Genomic DNA, 13277 nt, shown 5'->3' on the forward strand with positions numbered 1-13277 from the left:
GAAACACAAGGTGAATGTCAATAGTCTGGGGCTCCATGCAAGATCTTGCCTTGTGGAGTAAGGATGATTCTGAGGTCAGGAATCGGCCCAGAACTACACAGGAGGACCTAGTCAATGACCTGAAGAGAGCTCGGACCACAGTCTCAAACCTTACCGTTAGTAACACACTACACAGTCATGGATTAAAATCCTGCAGGGAACTCAAGGTCCCCCTGCTCACGCCAGCACATGTCAAGGCCCGTTTGAAGTTCTCCAATGATCATCTTGATAATCCAGAGGAGGCATGGGAGAAGGTCATGTGGTCAGATGAGACCAAAATAGAACTTTTTGGTATCAACTCTACTCGCTGTGTTTGGAGCAAGAAGAAGGATGAGTACAACCCCAAGAACACCGTCCCAACTGTGAAGCATGGTGGGGGAAACATCATACTTTGGGGTGCTTTTCTGCAAAGGAGACTGGATGGCTGCACCTTATTGAAAGGAGGGTGAATGGGGTCATGTATCGCGAGATTTTGTCCAACAACGTCCTTTACTCATTAAGAGCTTAGAATCATAGAATGTTAGTTTGTAGGGACCTCCAGGATTATCGAGTCCAGCCCCCTGTTCAAATGCAGGATTCACTAAACATCTCAGAAGGATATCTGTCCAGCCTCTGAAGACGTTCATTGAAGGAGAACTCACCACCTCTCGTGGCCGCCTGTTCCACTCATTGATCTCCTCACTGTCAGAAAGTGTCTTCTAATATCTAATCTGTGTCTCCTCCCATTCAGTTTCATCCCATTGCTTCTAGTCTTTCCTTGTGCAAATGAGAATAAAGTTGATCCTTCTACAATGTGACAGCCCTTGAGATATTTGTAGACAGCTATTAAGTCTCCTCTCAGTCTTCTCTTTTGCAGCTAAACATTCCCAAATCCTGCAACCGTTCCTCATAGGACATAGTTTACAGTCCGCTCACCATTCTGGTCGCTCTTCTCTGAACTTGCTCCAGTTTCTTTGTCTTTTTTAAAATGTGCCCAGAACCGGACACAGTATCCAGATGAGGTCTGACCAAAGAGGAGTAAAGTCCGATAATGACTTCACGTGATCTAGACTGTATGCTTCTGGTAATACATCCCAGATTTGTATTTGCCTTTTTTCTGCTGCATCACACTGTTGACTCATGTGCAGTCTGTGATCTATTAGTATACACAAGTCTTTTTCACACGTGCTGTTGCTTAGTTCTATTCCTCCCATTCTTTTCATTTTTCTTGCCCAGATGTAGGACTAACCATTCTGTTAGTTGCTGCCCACAGTTCCAGTTTGTTTAGATCTTTTGAAGATTGGTCATGGTTGTGTCTTCCAGCATGACAATGACCCGAAACTCCCATCCACTCCGTAAGAAGCATTTCACCGTCCTGGAGTGGCCTAGCCAGTCTCCAGACCTGAACCCAATAGAAAATCTTTGGAGGAAGCTGAAACTCAATGTTGCCCAGCGACAGGACCGAAACCTGAAATATCTGGAGAAGATCTGAATGGAGGAGGGGGCCAAAATCCCTGCTGCAGTGTGTGCAAACCTGGTGAAGATCTGTATGGAGGAGGGGGCCAAAATCCCTGCTGCAGTGTGTGCAAACCTGGTCAAGAACTACAGGAAACGTCTGATCTCTGTAATTGTAACAAAGGTTTCTGGACCAAATATTAAGCTCTGTTTTTCTATTGTATCAAATACTTATTTCATGCAATAAAATGCAAATGAATTATGTAAAATTTATACAATGTGATTTTCTGGTTTTTATTTTTTAGATCTGTCTCATAGTTGAAGTGTACCTGCGATAAAAATGACAATCCTCTTAGATGAATCCGCACCCGCCACTCGCATGACATCACTATTGCTTCAGACGGATCACGTGATACGGATCCGCACTTTGCATCAATGTGACGTTCCACACCCCTCTGGGACACGCAAGGTCAGATTGGTAAAGTTTTACACATACGTCCCTGTGAAGACATGAGGTCTTCCGTGGGCGTAATACTACTCCGACAACACAGGGTGCGGGTCACAGCGTGGCAATACTTTATTGAACCACAAAGCGGACAATAAACACATAGAACAATCCCAGCAAATACCCAAGGTGGTGCAACATTACACAGTCTCATCCTTCCGCCCTGCCCGCCTGGGATAGCACAGCTGCGGCTTTGGGACTTCCAGGGTCAACTACCTCAACCAGTGGCCCCCTGCTTCTGGTGGGCCCCCCCAGAGAAAAGGTAGCGGCAAGCTTAGGAAGCTAGCAGTCCATCGAGGTACAAGGCCAAGAGACCCGAGGGTCCCACCCTGGCCTCTCCGAGAGTTTCCATGGGGTCAGATGACCGGCTGGTCCCAATATGGCTTCTCTGAATGTCTCCATGGGTTCTAGGCGACCGGTAGGTCCCTCCTGGCAACCCCAAACAACATATCCATGGGGCCAGGTGACTTCATCATCCCAACCTGGTCTCCCCAAATGTATCCATGGGCTCTCTGATGGTCAGTGGAGCAAATCCGTATCTTTCCAGTAAGGGCCGTATAACCTTAGGCCGAAATCATGTAGAATCCAAATCTTTGTCTCTTTGGTTAAACCCATGCTTCCAAGCTGATGGTCTCAGAGAGTCTGAACCTTGAATCTCCCTGTAAAGTATATTTCCAATTTCTGTTTCAAGTCTGACTGCTAAAGAAACACATGTCCCTTTTAAAATGGTTACAGTTGTCCATTCAAGTACACATTCACAGGTAAGTGGTTAGGGAGGGCATTATTCACAGGTCTCATTGTTTGAGCATTTTATTAATTTGCGTAGCTTGTCCTCCTGTTTTGTAAGTCAACAAGCAACAGGGTCCACACAATAGTTAATCAACATAATTAGCAAACACTCATTGTTCCACAGACCAATAGAAGTCAACATTCAGGGTTATACAAATACTGGTCTGTCCTTCCCCAGCTACAGAAATACGCATACATTTACAAGTCAACATGAACACAATAGTGTATTTCTCTAGGATTAACAAATCGAATCGTATGGCTGATTAAGATTATAGGCTGTATCGTCACAGTCCCCTGTTCTCACAGGCTCAGGAAGGTACAGGAAGTGAGAAGAGATGGTCCACTCAGTCACTTATGTGGCTCCACACTCGCTCACACCCCCGACAGGCTGAGAGGCCCCTTTCATTAGCCCCAGTAAAACAGAACCTTATCAGCCCGGTAGAACTGCCACCAGTTCCTATTTGATATAAGCCTGGTCTGTTAACGGGAATTATATCGTGCCAGAAACCAGCCCTGGTAGCATGGGAAATTAAACCGAGAAATGGATGTGTGGATCAAGATAAGAGCAGTCGAAGGTTAAATTATATATTTAATAGTCTTAAGGGCACACTAGACAATACACTATATACATAAGGGTTATACATGCATAATGGTCAGAGATGCATATACAATAGTAGTGGTACAAAAGTATGCAGACATTAAGAGTCAGTTAACAGTCAGATGAAAGGCAAGGCTTGCTGGGTAGTGGCTGCCACATGGGAGGCTTGCGGACTCCTCCGTTCCTGGAGTTCTTCCCACACGATATTTTGTCGTGATCTCCCCAGAAAAATGCACTAGGCCCTGCTGTACACAAGCATTTAACCCCTCGGTGTCACCCCCCCCTCCTGCCCTTTTGGTTGGACCTAAGTCTAATCCTTAACCCTTGTCTCTAGCAGCTAGAAACCCCAGAACCTAAGATGGGTCATAACTCCTTAATGGACGGTCCTAGGGCGGCAGTTCTGGTGCCATCGAATCCGGCCGGGCCCCTGCTACGTGTTGAGACCAATCACAGCTCTATCTGGTTTCTACTAGCTGTTTGTATGCATCTCCCTATCCCTATGTGCTAGAATGGGTCGAGACCCAGGCGGATATTCACCATGTCCTGGGAATCTCGGAAATGTACCCGATGTACGGCTAGGACTTCTAGTATGTCCATAACTCTATGGAATTCCTATCTGACTGAACAAAGCAGACCACATGGTTTGGATCCACAGGGGGTCTTCCTGTAGGAGCTTGCATCTAGCTAGTTGGTGGGGGTGTAAATCCTGACTTTTGCAGCTGAAAGGCGTGACTATCTACGGAGCAAGGTGTCTTCTTACAACTGCACATGCTGAAGGATGATTGTAAGCTGCCATTACATCCCCCCCATCATTCACATCTCTATTCTTTGTAGGTGGCAAAATCGGCATTGTATCAAATACTTACTTTCCTCACTGTATACCCCAGTACGGGTTGTGTGTATAAAAATATAGGAAAGATTTTACAAATGGGACAAAACAATACACATATACAATTACATTAAAAAAAACTGAATAATGAAAGATTTGTCTCCATCGAGCACATCGGGGACGTCATTGGTCAGTGATTACACAGGAGCTGCCGGCAGCGTCTCTGGACTTGTCTCCATCGAGCACATCGGGGACATCATTGGTCTGTGATCACACAGGAGCTGCCTGCAGTGTCTCCGGATTTTTCTCCATCGAGCACATTGGGGACGTCATTAGTCGGTGATTACACAGGAGATGCCGGCAGTGTCTCCGGATTTTTCTCCATCCAGCACATCGGCGATGTCATTGGTCAGTGATTACACAGGAGCTGCCGGCAGCGTCTCTGGACTTGTCTCCATCGAGCACATCGGGGATGTTATTGGTCAGTGATCACACAGGAGCTGCCGGCAGTATCTCTGGACTTATCTCCATCCAGCACATCGGGGACGTCATTGGTCGGTGATCACACAGGAGCTGCTGGCAGCGTCTCCGGACTTGTCTCCATTGACCACATCGGGGACGTCATTGGTCAGTGATTACACAGGAGCTGCCGGCAGTGTCTCTGGACTTGTCTCCATGAAGCACATCGGGGACGTCATTGGTCGGTGATTACACAGGAGCTGCTGGCAGTGTCTCCGGACTGGTCTCCATCGAGCACATCGGGGACGTCATTGGTCGGTGATTACACAGGAGCTGCTGGCAGCGTCTCCGGACTGGTCTCCATTGACCACATCGGGGACGTCATTGGTCAGTGATTACACAGGAGCTGCCGGCAGCGTCTCTGGTCATGTCTCCATCCAGCACATCGGGGACGTCATTGGTCGGTGATCACACAGGAGCTGCCGGCAGCGTCTCCGGATTTTTCTCCATCGAGCACATCGGGGACGTCATTGGTCGGTGATCACACAGGAGATGCCTGCAGTGTCTCCGGATTTTTCTCTATCGAGCACATCGGGGACGTCATTGGTCGGTGATTACACAGGAGCTGCCAGCAGTGGATCTTGATGATTTGTACATTCAGCGGCAGATCCTTCCTCAGACGACCATTAATGACCTCAGTGACAGCAGCTGAGGCCGGAGGTGCTGGGATTTCTGCACGAGGCTCAGACTAGAGACTTAAGAAATGGAGAAATTTTGCTTCCGTTTTTTTCATCATTTGCGGGTCAGTTACGTGTCTTTCATTCCACCACTTTTCCTTTTTGTCAGTTTCCATGTTGAGGAGTGTAATTAACCTGTGAGACCAAGCGTTTTTTTGTCCAGATGGTAGAGGACCACGCCGGATGGCATCGTGGTTGCAGGGTGTGCACCCTTGTGCTAGAGAGCATGAGCTTCTGGTAGGTTTGATGGCTTGCAGGCGTGCTCTGTTTTTTCCGGCGTGCGCAGATTATGGAGAGCAGTAAAGCACATGGATGGGGTGCAGCAGCGCTGCGGACGAGGCGGTCGATGAGCGCAGTCACTAGTAAGTGGCTTCTGGAACATTCAGATGCTCCACGTGTTGTAAGAGACCAAGGGAAGTGGGAGTAGTGTCCCCGGAGGGTATAATTGAGGGGTGGCAAGGTGGGATTTAGGGAGTGTATAATGAAAGGGTTGTTGTGATTTGGGGGTGTATAAAGTGGGGGATGCTGTGTAGGGTAGGGTGTGGGTCTTGGTAATGTATAAGAACGGTTTGGGGAGTGTATAAAGGGGCTTTTCCTCTGGAGGTTTTCTGAAGTGAGAGGGTTCTGCAATAAGGTAGACCTCTGTAATGGGGTCATGTGTAACTACAACCTAAAAATATGTCTGGTGCTAAGCTCCCCTCATGCGTGACTCCATGACGGGTCTATGAATCCCAACACCGTGCTTGGACGTAGAGTTACGGGTAGGAAACAGAATAGCTGCAATACCTTCCCATGAAACAAGGGTGAATAGTCCGAAACTCCGCTGCCAAAGAGGTCAAATAAAACCAAACCATCCATATTATCAATCCATATTATGTTCCAAAGATTGATGCAATAAAAGAGGACATCCCGAGGAAAGGTCGCCGAGCCCACGCGTTCTGACCCATGAGTCAGCGCGGTATTTAGTCCTGGCTTCTTAGATGTAGAACTCGCCTGTCTATAGACATTGGACTGGAATATTTCTCATCTGGAACCCATGGATAATAGTCAGGATATGGAGTCAGTGACCACTTTGGGGTCCGCGATGTGCAGAAGACCATCAGTCTGACGTCACTCACGGGTCATTACTGTATTGGGCAGAATAGATTGTACAAGATGGGAAACAATTCCTGACTAGGTGTAGGCGAGTAATGGGCAACCAACAGAATCAGCAGCCATGACCTGCAGGCTGCTAATCGGGTATAATTGACTCATTTAATGAAAGAGGGTGTACTAATTAATAACCGTGCAGAGCTCATTACTGAGGATATTCTGTGAGGGAACGGGGGTCAATTATGGCGCTTATGTAAAGAAGGAGGCAGCCATTGTTGTGCCTGCTCGCTTTATCCTGTGCTCAGTAGGTAAAATGGGTCGCGCCAGACATTGTACCCAAAGAGAGAGAAAAACCTATAAAGAAGTGCAGACCGTGATCGGCTGATGAATGATGTCGCCTGCTCTCTGCGCTCTAGTATCGGACATGACGGCGTTCACCGTGAAGGATATCAATGTATTGAGCTGTGATTCTTCAGTTTGCAGCCCGTCCTGACACCTGACCAGGAAGCGTTGCAGCGTGAAATATGTGAAGGGGGCTATTTTTTATCACATTCCTGGAACACTCCCTTTAGATAAACTGGTCAATTGTATTGCTTTGGCATATGAGAATGTTGTATCCCATGTATAATAAGCCAAAGCAAGTAGATTGAAGGCTGCTATTAGTCATCCTCTGACAACACATGATTAATCAGGACTGTCCAGGACTGATGTACAGACCTAAGAACAGAAATGCAAAAGCTAAACCACTGTAAGGTCTTTTTCGGACTGGATCTGCCTGGAATCCGCCTGAAAAAGCGCTGCAAAAGCACCCCCTAAAATGCTTCTCCCCTATGTAGTGCCCTCTCCAGCAGAGCATTAGTCTTCTCCTCTAAGTACAGCCCCATCCTGGAGCAGATTTATCCTCTCTATATACAGCTCCATTCTGCAGTACAACGCTTCTCTCCTCTATATACAATCACCTCTATAAACCTCTCTATTTTGAAGGCTGCTGTACTCCTTCTTGTGACGTCATCCCTCACAGGAGCAGCTCCATTTTAGTAGCAACCACATGAAAGTCAGCGGCCACACTCCTCAGTAACCTGCCTTCTTCATGTCACCCAGGACCATGTCTGAGGAGTTGGAAGTGATTCAGTTGCAGCAACGGCTGCAAGATCTGGAGGGGGAGGTGAAGCGGCTGCAGGGTCTGCTCTCTCAGAGCTCTGGGGATGCCGTGCGTACCCCCAAACCGCAAAGACAGAGACCCTTCGATTTCTCTGCGCACCCCAAGCATCATGTAGCCTTGCGGCTGGCATACCTGGGTTGGAACTACCAGGGCTTCGCCAGCCAGGAAAACACAAGGAACACAGTAGAAGAGGTGATGTTCAGTGCCCTAATCAAGACGCGGCTGGTGGAGAGCAGGCAGAGCAGCAACTATCACCGGTGCGGCCGTACGGACCGTGGCGTCAGTGCCCTGGCACAGGTGAGTGTAGCGGTGCATCTTACTCGGTGTGTGCATCTCTTGTACTTCCTACTAGACCTGTCCATTAGTCTGCTCTTTGCTCCCTGCAGGTCATCTCCTTTACTTCGCTCATGCGTCTCGTGTTTTTTTTGCAGGTCATATCTCTAGACCTCCGCTCGGCGGCTGCAGGAAAGCCGGAGGTGCGCTACACCCAGATGCTGAATCGCGTCCTACCACCGGACATCAGAGTCCTGAGCTGGGCTGCTGTCCCCTCCTCCTTTAGCGCACGCTTCAGCTGCCGCTCGCGCACTTACAGATACTTGTTCCCGCGTGCTCAGCTTGATGTCGCCATGATGGATCAGGCTGCCCGGATGCTGGAGGGGACACATGACTTCCGTAATCTTTGCAAGATGGACGTGGCAAATGGAGTTCTGAACTTCGTCCGTACGGTGATCAGCGCCAGGGTGGAGCCCGTACCGGAGGGTCTGGAGGAAGCAGGGCCCTTTCAGCTCTACCACCTGAAGATCAAGGGCTTGGCTTTTCTTTACCACCAAGTCAGGTGCATCATGGGAGTTCTGTTCCTCGTCGGTCAGGGCAAAGAGGAACCAGAAGTGATAAGAGAATTGCTGGATGTGGAAAGGAATCCATGCAAGCCCCAATACAAGTGAGATGGGATTAGGTAAACTGCGGGCTCAGGCGGGAAGACCGAGCCATAAGTGTTCTGTCAGAGAGCGAAGTGCGGAGAGTAAGTGCAGTGCGGGGTGCTCCTGTGTGGTTGGAGGAGCACGGTGATGTCTGATGTCCACCATAGTGCAGTACGGGGTGATCCTGTGTGGTCGGAGGAGCGCGGTGATGTCTGATGTCCACCATAGTGCAGTGCGGGGTGATCCTGTGTGGTCGGAGGTGCGCGGTGATGTCTGATGTCCACCATAGTGCAGTGCGTGGTCATACTGTGTGGTCGGAGGAGCACGGTGATGTCTGATGTCCACCATAGTGCAGTGCGGGGTGATCCTGTGTAGTCGGAGGAGCACGGTGATGTCTGATGTCCACCATAGTGCAGTGCGGGGTGATCCTGTGTGGTCGGAGGAGCACGGTGATGTCTGATGTCCACCATAGTGCAGTGCGGGGTGATCCTGTGAGATCGGAGGAGCGCGGTGATGTCTGATGTCCACCATAGTGCAGTGCGGGGTGATCCTGTGTGGTCGGAGGTGCGCAGTGATGTCTGATGTCCACCATAGTGCAATGCGGGGTCATACTGTGTGGTCGGAGGAGCACGGTGATGTCTGATGTCCACCATAGTGCAGTGCGGGGTCATAATGTGTGGTCGGAGGAGCGCGGTGATGTCTGATGTCCACCATAGTGCAGTGCGGGGTGATACTGTGTGGTCGGAGGAGCACGGTGATGTCTGATGTCCACCATCGTGCAGTGCGTGGTCATACTGTGTGGTCGGAGGAGCGCGGTGATGTCTGATGTCCACCATAGTGCAGTGCGGGGTCATACTGTGTGGTCGGAGGCGCGCGGTGATGTCTGATGTCCACCATAGTGCAGTGCGGGGTCATACTGTGTGGTCGGAGGAGCGCGGTGATGTCTGATGTCCACCAGAGTGCAGTGCGGGGTGATCCTATGTGGTCAAAGGAGCACGGTGATGTCTGATGTCCACCATCGCGCAGTGCGGGGTCATACTGTGTGGTCGGAGGAGCGTGGTGATGTCTGATGTCCACCATAGTGCAGTGCGGGGTGATCCTGTGTTGTCGGAGGAGCGCGGTGATGTCTGATGTCCACCATAGTGCAGTGCGGGGTGATCCTGTGTGGTCGGAGGAGCGCGGTGATGTCTGATGTCCACCATAGTGCAGTGCGGGGTGATCCTGTGTGGTCGGAGGAGCGCTGTGATGTCTGGTGTCCACCATAGTGCAGTGCGGTATGCTCCTGTGTGGTCGGAGGCGCGAGGTGATGTCTGATGTCCACCATAGTGCAGTGTGGGGTCATACTGTGTGGTCGGAGGAGCGCTGTGATGTCTGGTGTCCACCATAATGCAGTGCGGTATGCTCCTGTGTGGTCGGAGGCGCGAGGTGATGTCTGATGTCCACCATAGTGCAGTGCGGGGTGATACTGTGTGGTCGGAGGAGCACGGTGATGTCTGATATCCACCATAGTGCAGTGCGGGGTGATCCTGTGTGGTTGGAGGAGCGCGGTGATGTCTGATGTCCACCATAGTGCAGTGCGGGGTGATCCTGTGTGGTCGGAGGAGCGCGGTGATGTCTGATGTCCACCATAGTGCAGTGCGGGGTGATCCTGTGAGGTCGGAGGCGCGAGGTGATGTCTGATGTCCACCATAGTGCAGTGCGGGGTGATCCTGTGTGGTCGGAGGTGCGCGGTGATGTCTGATGTCCACCATAGTGCAGTGCGGGGTGATCCTGTGTGGTCGGAGGCGCGAGGTGATGTCTGATGTCCACCATAGTGCAGTGCGGGGTGATCCTGTGTGGTCGGAGGAGCGCGGTGATGTCTGATGTCCACCATAGTGCAGTGCGAGGTGATCCTGTGTGGTCGGAGGAGCTCGGTGATGTCTGATGTCCACCATAGTGCAGTGCGGGGTGATCCTGTGTGGTCGGAGGAGCTCGGTGATGTCTGATGTCCACCATAGTGCAGTGCGGGGTGATCCTGTGTAGTCGGAGGAGCACGGTGATGTCTGATGTCCACCATAGTGCAGTGCGGGGTGATCCTGTGTGGTCGGAGGAGCACGGTGATGTCTGATGTCCACCATAGTGCAGTGCGGGGTGATCCTGTGTGGTCGGAGGAGCGCGGTGATGTCTGATGTCCACCATAGTGCAGTGCGGGGTGATCCTGTGTGATCGGAGGAGCGCGGTGATGTCTGATGTCCACCATAGTGCAGTGCGGGGTGATCCTGTGTGGTCGGAGGTGCGCGGTGATGTCTGATGTACACCATAGTGCAGTGCGGGGTCATACTGTGTGGTCGGAGGAGCACGGTGATGTCTGATGTCCACCATAGTGCAGTGCGGGGTCATACTGTGTGGTCGGAGGAGCTCTGTGATGTCTGATGTCCACCATAGTGCAATGCGGGGTCAAACTGTGTGCTCGGAGGAGCACGGTGATGTCTGATGTCCACCATAGTGCAGTGCGGGGTCATAATGTGTGGTCGGAGGAGCGCGGTGATGTCTGATGTCCACCATAGTGCAGTGCGGGGTGATACTGTGTGGTCGGAGGAGCACGGTGATGTCTGATGTCCACCATAGTGCAGTGCGTGGTCATACTGTGTGGTCGAAGGAGCGCGGTGATGTCTGATGTCCACCATAGTGCAGTGCGAGGTGATACTGTGTGGTCGGAGGAGCACGGTGATGTCTGATGTCCACCATAGTGCAGTGCGGGGTCATACTGTGTGGTCGGAGGAGCTCTGTGATGTCTGATGTCCACCATAGTGCAGTGCGGGGTCATACTGTGTGGTCGGAGGAGCGCGGTGATGTCTGATGTCCACCATAGTGCAGTGCGGGGTGATCCTATGTGGTCGGAGGAGCGCGGTGATGTCTGATGTCCACCATAGTGCAGTGCGAGGTGATCCTGTGTGGTCGGAGGAGCGCGGTGATGTCTGATGTCCACCATAGTGCAGTGCGGGGTGATCCTGTGTGGTCGGAGGAGCACGGTGATGTCTGATGTCCACCATAGTGCAGTGCGGGGTGATCCTGTGTGGTCGGAGGAGCGCGGTGATGTCTGATGTCCAACATAGTGCAGTGCGGGGTGATCGTGTGTGGTCGGAGGAGCGCGGTGATGTCTGGTGTCCACCATAGTGCAGTGCGGTATGCTCCTGTGTGGTCGGAGGCGCGAGGTGATGTCTGATGTCCACCATAGTGCAGTGCGGGGTGATCCTGTGTGGTCGGAGGAGCACGGTGATGTCTGATGTCCACCATAGTGCAGTGCGGGGTGATCCTGTGTGGTCGGAGGAGCGCGGTGATGTCTGATGTCCACCATAGTGCAGTGCGGGGTGATCCTGTGTGATCGGAGGAGCGCGGTGATGTCTGATGTCCACCATAGTGCAGTGCGGGGTGATCCTGTGTGGTCGGAGGTGCGCGGTGATGTCTGATGTACACCATAGTGCAGTGCGGGGTCATACTGTGTGGTCGGAGGAGCACGGTGATGTCTGATGTCCACCATAGTGCAGTGCGGGGTCATACTGTGTGGTCGGAGGAGCTCTGTGATGTCTGATGTCCACCATAGTGCAATGCGGGGTCAAACTGTGTGCTCGGAGGAGCACGGTGATGTCTGATGTCCACCATAGTGCAGTGCGGGGTCATAATGTGTGGTCGGAGGAGCGCGGTGATGTCTGATGTCCACCATAGTGCAGTGCGGGGTGATACTGTGTGGTCGGAGGAGCACGGTGATGTCTGATGTCCACCATAGTGCAGTGCGTGGTCATACTGTGTGGTCGAAGGAGCGCGGTGATGTCTGATGTCCACCATAGTGCAGTGCGAGGTGATACTGTGTGGTCGGAGGAGCACGGTGATGTCTGATGTCCACCATAGTGCAGTGCGGGGTCATACTGTGTGGTCGGAGGAGCTCTGTGATGTCTGATGTCCACCATAGTGCAGTGCGGGGTCATACTGTGTGGTCGGAGGAGCGCGGTGATGTCTGATGTCCACCATAGTGCAGTGCGGGGTGATCCTATGTGGTCGGAGGAGCGCGGTGATGTCTGATGTCCACCATAGTGCAGTGCGAGGTGATCCTGTGTGGTCGGAGGAGCGCGGTGATGTCTGATGTCCACCATAGTGCAGTGCGGGGTGATCCTGTGTGGTCGGAGGAGCACGGTGATGTCTGATGTCCACCATAGTGCAGTGCGGGGTGATCCTGTGTGGTCGGAGGAGCGCGGTGATGTCTGATGTCCAACATAGTGCAGTGCGGGGTGATCGTGTGTGGTCGGAGGAGCGCGGTGATGTCTGATGTCCAACATAGTGCAGTGCGGGGTGATCCTGTGTGGTCGGAGGTGCGAGGTGATGTCTGATGTCCACCATAGTGCAGTGCGAGTTGATCCTGTGTGGTCGGAGGCGCGCGGTGATGTCTGATGTCCACCATAGTGCAGTGCGAGGTGATCCTGTGAGGTCGGAGGCGTGCGGTGATGTCTGATGTCCACCATAGTGCAGTGCGAGGTGATCCTGTGTGGTCGGAGGAGCGCGGTGATGTCTGATGTCCACCATAGTGCAGTGCGGGGTGATCCTGTGTGGTCGGAGGAGCTCGGTGATGTCTGATGTCCACCATAGTGCAGTGCGAGGTGATCCTGTGAGGTCGGAGGCGCGCGGTGATGTCTGATGTCCACCATAGTGCTGTGCGAGGTGATCCTGTGTGGTCGGAGG

At 51.9% G+C, this 13277-nt stretch overlaps 1 protein-coding gene across 1 annotated transcript in view; it reads left to right on the forward strand.

The window, feature by feature from the left end:
* PUS3 (pseudouridine synthase 3) overlaps nt 1-13277 on the forward strand; it is a 68871-nt gene that overhangs the window by 21625 nt on the left and 33969 nt on the right. The window contains exons 2-3 of the mRNA XM_073649063.1: nt 7584-7941; nt 8076-8584. Of these exons, the coding sequence (XP_073505164.1) occupies nt 7588-7941; nt 8076-8584 (863 nt within the window). The 5' untranslated portion in view covers nt 7584-7587. The remainder of the gene's footprint in view (nt 1-7583; nt 7942-8075; nt 8585-13277) is intronic.

The sequence above is a fragment of the Phyllobates terribilis genome, unplaced genomic scaffold (genome assembly GCF_046119375.1).
Source record: "Phyllobates terribilis strain yellow unplaced genomic scaffold, ASM4611937v1 Scaffold_9__5_contigs__length_417890890, whole genome shotgun sequence".
NCBI lineage: Eukaryota > Metazoa > Chordata > Amphibia > Anura > Dendrobatidae > Phyllobates > Phyllobates terribilis.